The 11,753-nt window shown below is 44.2% G+C and overlaps 1 protein-coding gene across 2 annotated transcripts in view; it reads left to right on the forward strand.

Annotated features, from left to right (window-relative positions):
• The first annotated feature begins 2,233 nt into the window (after positions 1-2,233).
• ldlrad3 (low density lipoprotein receptor class A domain containing 3) overlaps positions 2,234-11,753 on the forward strand; it is a 29,563-nt gene continuing 20,043 nt past the window's right edge. For both annotated transcript variants that reach the window (XM_056248304.1, XM_056248305.1), the window contains exon 1: positions 2,234-2,400. In XM_056248304.1, coding sequence (XP_056104279.1) covers positions 2,349-2,400 — 52 coding nt within the window. In that variant the 5' untranslated portion in view covers positions 2,234-2,348. The remainder of the gene's footprint in view (positions 2,401-11,753) is intronic.

An 11,753-nucleotide genomic window follows, 5' to 3' on the forward strand; every position in this document is an offset into this window, starting at 1 on the left:
TGGAGGGCATCCCAGTGCAGACCGCTGTTGTTCCGGTGGTCCCTGTTCCGGTGGTCCCTGTTCCGCTGGTCCCTGTTCCAGTGGTCCCGAGTCAGGTGGTCCCAGTGCCGGTGGTCCCGAGTCCAGTGGTCCCGAGTCAAGTGTCTGCTGTTCCAGAGCCGGAGCCAGTGTCTGCTGTTCCAGAGCCGGAGCCAGTGTCTGCTGTTCCGCAGCCAGAGCCAGTGCCTGTTCCAGAGCCGGAGCCTGTGTCTGCTGTACCTGAGCCGGAGCCAGCGCCTGTTCCTGAACCAGTGTTTGTTTCTGTGTTTGTGTCTGTTCTTGTGGCTGTTACAGTTTTGGTGTCTGTTCCTGAGCTGGTGTCTGTTCCTGAGCCGGTGTCTGTTCCTGAGCTAATGCCTGTTCCAGAGCCGGAGCCAGTGCCTGCTGTTCCAGAGTCGGTGTCTGCTGTTCCTGAGCCGGAGCCAGTGCCAGTGTGTGTTCCAGAGCTGCAGCCAGTGGCTGTTCTAGAGCCGGAGCCGGTGCCGTCTGTTCCAGAGCTGATGTCTGTTGTTCCAGAGCCGGTGTCTGCTATTCCTGAGCCGGAGCTAGTGCCAGTGTCTGTTCCAGAGCCTCTGCCATGGCCGCCCGAGTGGTCTTCATCACCCTGGCCGCCCGAGGGGACTTCACCGCCCTGGCCGCCTGAAGGGACTTCACCACCCTGGCCGCCCAAGGGGTCTTCACCGCCCTGGCCGCCCGAAGGCTCTTCACCGCCCTGGCCGCCCGAAGGCTCTTCACCGTCCTGGCCGCCCGAGGGGTCTTCACCGCCCCGGCCGCCCAAAGGTTCTTCACCGCCCTGGCCGCCCGAGGGGTCTTCACCGCCCTGGCCGCCCAAAGGTTCTTCACCGCCCTGGCCGCCCAAAGGTTCTTCACCGCCCTGGCCGCCCGAGGGGTCTTCACCGCCCTGGCCGCCCGAGGGGTCTTCACCGCCCTGGCCGCCCGAGGGGTCTTCACCGCCCTGGCTGCCCGAAGGATTCTCTGTTTTGCCCTGGTCCCCGGTTAAGCCCTCACCCCTTGTTCCTGTCTCCCTTCACGGACCTGGCCCACCATCCCTCCCCCTGATCCTCCACCGTTCCACCTCCCTCCTGAACACTTGTATCATGTTTTAGTGTTGTCGTGGAGCGTCTGGTAGCCGCTCCGTAGAGGGGGGGTTATGTCACAGTGTCTGGTTGTGTTCCCTTGTTTATCACTAGAGGGCCTCATTTTCACGGTGTCCTTCACATTTGACTTCAATTCCCAGCATTCTGTCTGTCACTGTCACTCATCAGTTCATTGCACTCAGCTGTTCCCCGTAATCATTGTTCCCAGCTGTTCTGTGTTAGTCTTGTTAGATATGTGTATATATTCCCTGTCTGTGTTAGTATGTGTACGGAGTCGTTGTTAATGTCTTACACTTCTTGGTTTGTTCCTGCCTGTTCTTTGTGTTCGTTGTTCTTGTTTGGATTGCTTGTATGGTATTTGACCCTTGCCTGGACTGGATTACGTTTCACGGATTACCCAATAAATATCTCACTGCACTTGGATCTACTGTCTCTCTCGTGTGTGTCGTGACAACTTCAGTCATTACAAATGGGTTACCATTACCTTATATTATATATATTATGCATTATAATATTAATTATGAACCTGCATATAGTAGTTCTCAGTAGCTAGTGTTCAGTGAGGTATGAAAAATAGTAGGCTAGTAACTGATTAGCTATCATGAACTACCACACTCAACTGAGCGCTATTACTTACTAATTTGATCAGAGTTTCTTGTTAGTTAATAGCAGCTAGAATGTTAATAGTGTGTTACTCATTTGTTCCTGTGTAGTTATTCATTAATGAAGGAACAGTGTCCTAAACCTGTGCTAATCTTACTGTATCCTCCTCAATAACAGAACGTGTGATTTACAGTACAACATCAACACAATAAGTACATTTTACTTTTTTTTTACTTTTTTTTAGGCTCGCTACATAGTAGTGAAAGCACCTAATAGAAAGTGTAACTTTCTCTAATATTTATTTTGGAGTCCAGTAAAGTAATGTTTTCTTTAAAGAGAAAAGTCAGGATAATACTACAGATGTTTGCGAGTATCTGTATATTTAAATGAGTTTGTCCGGCTTGTAGAGATCCTCCTCGGCCATGTCTCCGCCTCTCTGCTGCTCCACTCCAGCATGTTTTCTCCTCCTCCTCCTCCCTTCTTCCACAGTGATTCAGGGCTGTCCCGACAACACGAGCACACACACGGACACACACAGCACACACTGAAGGCTTTGCGAGGTAGATCCACGAGCTGTTGCCCCGCTGCGGGCCGGTCCGTCGGGGAACGATGTGGGTTTGGTACTTTCTGCTCGGTTCGGGCTCGGGTTCGGGATCAGTCGGTGAGTCGCTACGCCAGGCTTCATCCATTGTTTCTCTGAATGTCCTCCGGTAGCGCCATTAGTACAGCAGTCGTTGTAGTGTTTGAGCAGTGCTCAGTCATCGCAGCTGTTGCATTCTTCTACAAACGCACTTTATGTGGCAGCTTGCAACTTTTGTTAGCATTAAGTAACGGGTTAGTGAAGCCGGCATGAATGTGCACGCGCTGCTCGCTCCCGGGGACTTGTTTTCCTTTTAAACGGTTCGTTATGTGAACCAGAGAGAGTTTGTGATTTACTGGGTGTACACAAGAGTTGATATGCGTAGAGTAATGCAGCTAAAACATTAATAAATAAAACAGTTTTAGTGTTTATTTGTTTGAAGCTCGTCAAATAGGCATTATGAATCTATTCAGTGACAATCCCATATTCATCAACATCACACGGTCATGACGTTGCGGGAATAATGTTCAAAACAGTAATGAGATCTAGTGTGTCGAGCACATAACAGTGTGTGTATCTGCTGAAGGTCACCTAAACACCATTGGCCAGATAAACAATAACCTACTGACTATTTAGACTAATCAAATAGACTAAAAAGAGTAGTTTTTTTTATTTAGATTTTGATAACACAGCATTAGGGTTAAATATGTTGCAAACATTATCAGCTTCTTGTGCCTAAACTCAAGCAACATGAATTAGAATGGTTTTATTGGAGCGGAAGTCTTTTAATGGTCTGACAGATCTAGATCAGTTTTATGTTTGAAATATTTTGGCTTTGTACTCTTTTCTTCTCAAAGTTGCTGTGTGTTCAGTTGGACGGCCGTATCATGAAAGAGATTTCTGAGACAAGCTTTCCAACCCGATCTCCTGGCACTGCGCATCTGTATGACAGGCTCTTTATATGCAAACATTACCTTTTACATGCATGATTTCTCAATCCACAACACATTTACACACATTTCACATGCGTCTGATATGCAGTATTCAGTTACATTTCATTAATCGATCAGCAGGAAGCGGCAGAACTTTTAAAGCCCACTGAGACAACTCAAATGAACCAAATGGATTTTAAATCAATAAAGTAAGAGGAATTATTATTATTATTTCATATTTATTTGTCAGGGACTATGCATATAAAAGTATTATCTCACAAGAGAAGAGATGCTTTGCTACAGATTTACTTGCTAATTTCCTTCTGCAGTCCCTGGACAAGTAAATATTGCAAATAAAATTACAGAAATGCATGAAAATACATGTACACAGTGCCGTATCTATGCAAAGGCATGTGCTTATGACAATTACATTGAGGAGAATATATATATATATATATATATTATTTGTATTATTTCACTCTAATGCTAAAACTCAGTAAGACAATTGCTATCTAAAATGGATGCAATTTTAAATATTGGGCAGAAACCTTGTATTTCCATATTTCGTAATTCCCCCCCCCTAAATTATTGTATTGTTAACCCTTTAATTCTGTCTGTGCGTTTTACAAATATTTAACCAATGAAACGTTTAAAAAGAGCTTGTGACTAAACCTCATAAATCCATTTGGTCCTCAAATTAGCTGTTTCCATCCACCTATTTTTATGCGCACTTTGGGATATTGCATTAATAACTGCTGGATGGAAACGCCAAGATGCACATCAATTCTAAAAATGTGCATAAAAAACATACGTGCTTGTTTGAGTTGGATAAACTACTACATCGCATAAACTACGATGGAAACACATTTGCCGAATAAATTCTTTTATGCACTTCAAAAAAGTCATGTGGCTTTGGGACGAAGGGACAGCATAACTGGATAATCTAATGCTATAATCCACACTCTATAGAATGAGTTAATCTCTGCATCTTTAATAGTTAAACATTTTAAATGAAGTAAAAAATCTTCCAATGAGTTACTCATGTAATACCTTGTATGCAAAGATGTTAGCCAATAGCAGTGGGCGTTTGCAGTGAAGTGTTAAAGAGACACGCCCCTTTAATCAGCCTGTAAATCTAATACTATTAGCATTACAAGTGTGCGCCTCAGGAAACATGATACTATTAAATCATGCCGTTCATGATCCCTGTGCCTAAAACACGGAAGCCTTTTCCACTTGTGAATCTCCTGCTGTCGGTCCTGTCCATGATATCAGCGCATCTCTCAGACCTTGGCCAATGATGTCACGGTGTGCTCATCTGGGAAGTGGGATGTTTGCAAACAGTAACCTTGCAGTGTCCGAGTGAGTGTCGTCGATGAAATGACCAAGGAGAGCTATGGCTCCGATGCTCTCCTGGACCATAATCAGTTGTTGTGGCAAAAATGTAAAACCTTCCACAGTTAATTCGCCAGAGTTTGGTGACATGAATCATACAATTTATGGCGAGCCGTTTGACTGAAAGATTTCTGTCCAGGCAGTGTTTCTTGGGTCTAAAGTATTCAGTGTTTCCTCTAGGATTTTTTCCAGCCGTGGTGGCAGGCCCATTTCACCAGGGGGAGGGGCGTGGCCCATGAGTGATATTCCCATTGGCCACGCCCCCTTATTCCAGGTGTTTAAACCTCCCCTAAGCATTATAACATGAAAGGCGCCAATAAGAGCGGCAAAGCGTGCGCAGAATGATGCACTTGAAGTAACGCAAAGTCACAGCGTGCAGCGCTCCGCATTGAAAGGTTCAAAGCACAAAGCGAAGAGATTATATCTGCTTAATGTATTATATCTATGCAACAGTTTATTAAGCCTTTTCTTTTAACAGTTTTAAATTTCAGTTAACTTACAGTGCGCATGTACAACAATTCATAGTGCTCTCTACTCTAGTGCTGTAGTAACAGACACCCGGGAGAAAGGAATGTGATTTAGAAAGCGCTATAAACTCCAGCAAGATAAAGTAATTTTATGCAAACTATAGACCTTTATCTACAAATATAGTATAAAGGGAACATTGATCTTGAAGAGAGTGTCGTCGTGTTACTGTCGTAACCGAACGCGACGCGCTGTTTGAATGCTGAATGGAGAATGACTGAGGAGAGATGAGTTTCTTATTTATACATTTTTACCTCACATTATGCTATTGAATGACTTTAGAAGTCTTGGAATATAGTGTGAAAACTTTATGGTGCTCTACAATGTTTTGTATGCCTTTAGTGGGGCTTAACAATAACACAAACAATATCGGACCGAGAAGCTGCAGCCGTGGCGGGATGATTTTAGGTGTGGCGGCCCGCCACGGCAGAATGAATGTAGCGGAAACACTGGTATTCAAAAGATGCTTGAAACTCTCTCTCTCAACCTCTTGAATTGGAACCATGTCTTTTGCGATGTAATAGGTGACAGCTTTATGTCGTAAGACGCTTTTTTGCCTAAGGGTGTACTCACACTAGGCACGGTTGCCATGAACCGGGCCCGAGTACGATTGTCCCCCCTCCCCACTCCCCCTCTGGCCTGCACTCACATAGGGTTTCAGCATTCGTGCCGGAGCACGCTTACGTCATTATGGTGCGACGGTTTCGGGATAAACAAGAAGAGCGGCGCTCTCTGAACACAATGGAGTCCATCGCTCTGTTTTCTTTGTGGATAATAATACTGTGCCCGCAGTTTTTTTACCTTGTCTCTACACTGCTTGGTAGTTCTTTGATATCCATGACGAAGAAGATAGTCACGGATTTTTCTAAATATATCTGAGTTTTAATGCGTTCCAGCTGTTCTTGTATGCTCTCATCTGCCCAAATTTCCAACAAGCATTGCACCTCTGCCGTAGACCAAAGCGACCCTTTCCCCGCCATGTTGGTTTTGGAGCGTCGCAAAACCATGACGTCACGCGTCCTGTTCCGTGCTCCAGCACGGTTAGCGCTCACACTGCATGCGAACCGCGCCCGAGTCCAATTGAACCGTGCTCTGGCCCACCTCTTCCAAGCGGGCCAGGGCCGGCTAATCGAGCCGCCCCCGGGCACGGTTCGGAGCACTCACACTAGTCAAACGAACCGGGCTTTGGTGGTCAAACGCACTCGGGCACGGTTCAAACTGGCTAGTGTGAGTACACCCTAAGTTTGCTGTGTGTTTTTGTGAGGTTACCCTGGATGTACAGTTGACTCACGAAGCTTTTCAAATTTGTCATATTGTGCAATTCGCTGCATTGATCATAAGCTGCCGGAAATGGAAGAGACTGAGTTAGCATTGCTTCTCGCATCGCTGCATTATTGACATGGACTCGCTGAAGTTATACTCATGTGACTGACTCCAGAACAAGTTCAGATGAGATCTGCACTCCAAGGATATCAAGAGAAGATCAAGCATCCACGTCACAGCTGGCCATAATATACTTCTGATTCATCTCTGAATGTCTTCACATGGCTCATTGTTCTCACTGTTTTAAAGCTTTTAGGTTATTGGCAACAAACTTGTTGCTAAGGTTGTCCGTTTTGCTTCTAGTCGTTTTCAGTAAAATGCTTGTGCTCAGCTTATGCGATCATATTGGCAATGTGCATTACTTAAAGGGATACTCCACTTTTTTTGGAAATAGGCTCATTTTACAACTCCTCCAGAGTTAAACTGTTCAGTTTTACCGTTTTTGAATCCATTCAGCCGATCTCTGGTTCTGGCGGTACCACTTTTAGCATAGCTTAGCATACATCATTGAAGTGGACAAGACCATTAGCATTTCTAAAAAAAAAATGACCAAAGAGTTTCGATATTTTTCCTATTTAAAGGTGCTCTAAGCGATGTCATGTGTTTTTTAGGCCAAAACATTTTTTGTCACATTCAGCAAACATCTCCTCACTATCCGCTGGCTGCCTGTCCCCTGAACACACTGTAAAGAAACGCGATCTCTGTAGACAGCCCATGCTTCACAAACAGCACCAAAAACAAACTGCAGCGACCCGCTCCCCAAAACATAACAAACTGTTCCAGCCAATGACCGACAAGAAGGGTTTGGGGGTGGGGTTTGGGGGGTTAGTGTGCGGATGAGGAGGAGGGAGGGTCTAGCTAGCCTCCGTTTTGTTTGACAATAGTTCGAACGTCAACAAGAAGTGACGTCACCCAGGATCGCTTAGAGAACCTTTAAAACTTGACTCTTCTGTAGTTACATCGTGCACTAAGACCGACGGAAAATGTAAAGTTGCGAATTTCTAGGCTGATATGGCTAGGAACTATGCTCTCATTCCTGCGTAATAATCAAGAAACTTCACTGCCGTACCGTGAGAGCAGCAGGCGTATTGATATGACGCAGCGCCTGAAAATAGTTCCGTTGTGTTGACGGAAGGTGGCCTATTTTCAGGCGCTTCGATATTTTTCCTTTTAAATAGGAAAAATATCGAAACTCTTTGGTCATTTTTTTTTTAGAAATGCTAATGGTCTTGTCCACTTCAATGATGTATGCTAAGCTATGCTAAAAGTGGTACCGCCAGAACCGGAGATCGGCTGAATGGATTCAAAAATGGTAAAACTGAACAGTTTAACTCTGGAGGAGTTGTAAAATGAGCCTATTTCCAAAAAGAGTGGAGTATCCCTTTAAGGCCTCATTATGCTTCTGAGTCAACTCCACGGCGTAGCTACACCGTCACTCCTACGGCGTCGTGGCCGTTTTATGGTTCAGCGTCAGGTTGCCTTGCATCGCGGTGCATTTCACCGCCAGAACGCTAGGGGGGTGTGTGGTTCGCGAATCTCTTTGCTAATTTGTTTTGGTTCCGTGCGCCTGGTTCCACTTTTTCATTTCCGACAATGGCAAGCGAAAGAGAGAGAATGTTGTTGCAGCTGGAGCTAATCGACGTTGAACAACAAATAATTTTATTGCAAATGTTTAATCGCAGAAGAATCAAACGTTCCTCAACTTGATCCATCGTTGAAACAAACAGTGCAGTGGTCACTTTAAAAATGGCGGTACAGCAGGAGGGGGAAACCGGAAAAAAACTACACTCCAGAAATGATGTTTAATCTGACCAATCACAGCCCTTGCGGTCTGCGTCACCTCGACACGTAGTTACAATTTTTTGGAGGTGCACGTCGAGCTACGGCGGAGGGGTCGGAGAGGGGTTCGTGGCGACACAAGGGGGGTCTGCGGGGGTACGCCGTCGATTCGACGCAGAAGCATAAAACAGGCTTTATCTGTTGTCATTGGCAACTTGCTTGTCGCTGCAACATACTGTGCCTTAAAGTCCCACTCCGATCATATTTTGAGCTATTTTTAAACATTACCAGTGGTCTTTAAATTATGATTATGCCATTTTTAGCCAAAATCACAAAACCTGTGCCGTTTTCTGGGACTTCGCTTCAGCAGAGCGGCAGTAGCTCATTAGCAATTCGCCTCTGCGTTGTGGGCGGAGCCGTTGGCATGGAGACGCCCCTCCCCCTGCCCGTTGCTGAGAGCTCTGTCTCTCCCGCTAGCTTACATCCCCAATACCGGTGGGGCAACAGTATTATATACACGTTAATTATTATTATCCGAAGTTAATCAAAGTTATCACCGATCACCGATCATTATTTCACTCTAAGACGTCGCGTGTGGAGACGCCCAGTGGAGTTACTACGTCACAACTCCAGTCGATTTTAGCCGGCATTTTAGCGTCTGCTACTGATTCACAGCCATTTGAATGTAGAAATACTCAGAAATACAACTTTGAGCTTATTTTTCTCAAGGTATGTCCTCTAACATCAGAAAAATGCCACAAGAACATGTTAACACCTAGAAAAACATTATTTTCATCGGAGTGGGTCTTTAAAGGGATAGTTCACCCAAAAACGTCAATTCTGTCAGTAATTACTCACCCTCATGTTGTTCCAACCCCGTAAGACTTTTATTCATCTTCGGAACACAAATTAAGATATTTTTGATGAAATCGCAGAGCTGGCGAGAACTGAGAAGATGACGCTCACGATCATTTGATGGGAAAGTGTGAAAGGTAAGCCATTCATTTTGCGGCATTGGTAAGGCACTTTTACATTTTCTCGTTGGTTTCTCACGATTCGGACATCCAGGAAATTCACAGTTTAGAACCATTTTACACACTAAATCGAGACCCATCTGCTTTCATCTTTGGGTGAACTAACCCTTTAACTCAGGGGTCTCAAACTCAAATTAACTGGGGGCCGCTGGAGGTAGAGTCGGGGTCAGGCTGGGCCGCATCAAGTATTCCACAAAAAAATAGTATTCAAGTATTCCAAAAAAGGAGCACAACTGATCCAATCTTCTCAATATTTATTATTAACGTTTCTTCTGAACTGTTCCTCTGAATTTGAACATTCCTTTCTGTACATGATTGGTTCTTCATGAGCTGTCCTTCTGACAGTTGAAGTTCATTTTACAAACTTTCTTTGTCTATAACACATATTTGTGATATTTACATTTGCTTATGTCCTTTTTATTTTCTTTATACAACACATTAATGATATTGAATGTTTTTTTTGGAAGGCACATTTCCTTTTATTATACTTAGAAAAACAATTATTGCTTTTGAAATACAAATATTTGCAGTCATGTCTGCCCGTCTTATTGAATTCTTTGTATAGTGTCTCAAATTACTGACTGCACAAATCAAAGCAAACCTTCTTATCAACCTGTTGGACACATATTACAAGCTCAAAGTGATTATTCTCACATTGTTTTAGAGCAGTGTCTCTCTCCAACACGTCGCTCGCGAGCTGCCAGTAGCTCGTGGCCTGATTGGTGGCAGCTCGCCAAGGGGCCGTTCACATATCGCGCTCACATATTTTGCGCGCTCAAGTTCGTAATTTCAAATGTAGGCCCGCGGCAAGCGCGCTCATAATTGAAGCGACGCGCTCGTTTTTTCCAGGCGCAGTATGTTTGTACTTCGCGGTTGTCTATGACAACTATTGACAACAAACCCTCCGTAAGCTGTCACGAGACTATCTATGGTAGCTCATAAGGGATACATTTTTTTTTTATTTTTTTTTTACGCGGCACACGCAACGACGGGCCGCACTAACATTAAACTTTAATGTCAAGTAGGGGGCGGCCCGCGGGCCGCGAGTTTGAGACCCCTGCTTTAACTTATCAGGTTGAGTCAGGTCGCCTTTATTTATATAGCACATGAGGCACATATTCAAGCAGCTTCCAGTGATAGAAAGGAAATAACGTTCATGGTGCAAATGAAATCATTTCTGCTGTGGCGCAGCTCTAAAGAGACATAGTAAACAGTCGCTATTCAGTCGAGTCAGTTCAGTGTTGATTCTGTTGGGGTATCAGACACGCTTGTTCCATCTAGTGGTTATTGGAAACATGCTTGTTCTAAAAGCTTTATTTGCTATTGGAAACATGCTTTTTCTTAAGGCTATCTAGTTGTATCTAGCAACTGTTATCAAATATGCTTGTTATGTTATACTATTATACTTCATATTATACTAGTTTATGCTAGAACTAGTTTATTCGGGTACCAGCGACGCTTATCTTAAAGCTGATGTTTAAAACTTTATGCTCTTTATGCTATCCGATTATGTTGGAACATTCTGTGTTGAAGTTAGCAACATATTTGAGTCTTAAAGCTTATCTAGAGTATCAGTAACATGCTTGTGCTTAAATACACAGTAGGCTACGTTTCACTGCAGAGGTCTGTTATTCAACACTAACAACATCGTAGCTTGATGATCCCGTGAAGGAGTGTGGAATCATGGGAGTCTCCACAGCGATGACAGTACGACGGAGCAGAAATCATGTTCATGAATGAGGAAGCACACTGTATTCATAGCTTATCTGCGCACTGCATCTGACTCAGAGCTACAGGGTGTATGCTTCCCCGACTGGACTACACTAGTTTTAGTACTAGTCTGTGATTATACAACATGCTTGTTGTATCAGATTTTGCACCCAGGTTGGAGTGATGCTTCACCCATAAGATTGGATCTATAGTGCTCAACATATGCCGCTAACATCAAGATGTATTAACCATTCTATCAGTTTCTCAGGAGCGCATTACCCTCCCCCTCCCCAGCTCCTCCTGTCTCAGTCAGGATTTGGCATTCTGATTCCCCTTTGGATCAAACTTGTTTCTCAAATTATGTTGTACATTAAAATATTAAAATTAATGATACCTGCAATACATTTACGTTGGTTCTGTTATGTTCCCTACCACTGCTCTCCCTGCTCTTATCCAAGCTAGGCTGCATGGATGCACAGGGAGTTCTTGCCCAGAACAGAACAATACCGCCAATCCAATCCAAGTTCAAGAGAGCGAATCAGAGAGAGAGAGAGAGAGAGAGAATGCCTTGGCTTTTGCCACCATTCAAATTTAAACACTTCACCCTTTTCTGTACCATGAGATAACAACAACCTGAAATACATAAATAGATCACTGAATAAGTAAGTAATATGTGTGAATGACTGTGACGACCCATGTGGGGTTTTCCGCAGTGCTAGCTGGATTACATCGACGA

The sequence above is a fragment of the Rhinichthys klamathensis genome, unplaced genomic scaffold (genome assembly GCF_029890125.1).
Source record: "Rhinichthys klamathensis goyatoka isolate OS25496 unplaced genomic scaffold, OSU_Roscu_1.1 h1tg000054l_1, whole genome shotgun sequence".
In the NCBI taxonomy this organism is placed as follows: domain Eukaryota; kingdom Metazoa; phylum Chordata; class Actinopteri; order Cypriniformes; family Leuciscidae; genus Rhinichthys; species Rhinichthys klamathensis.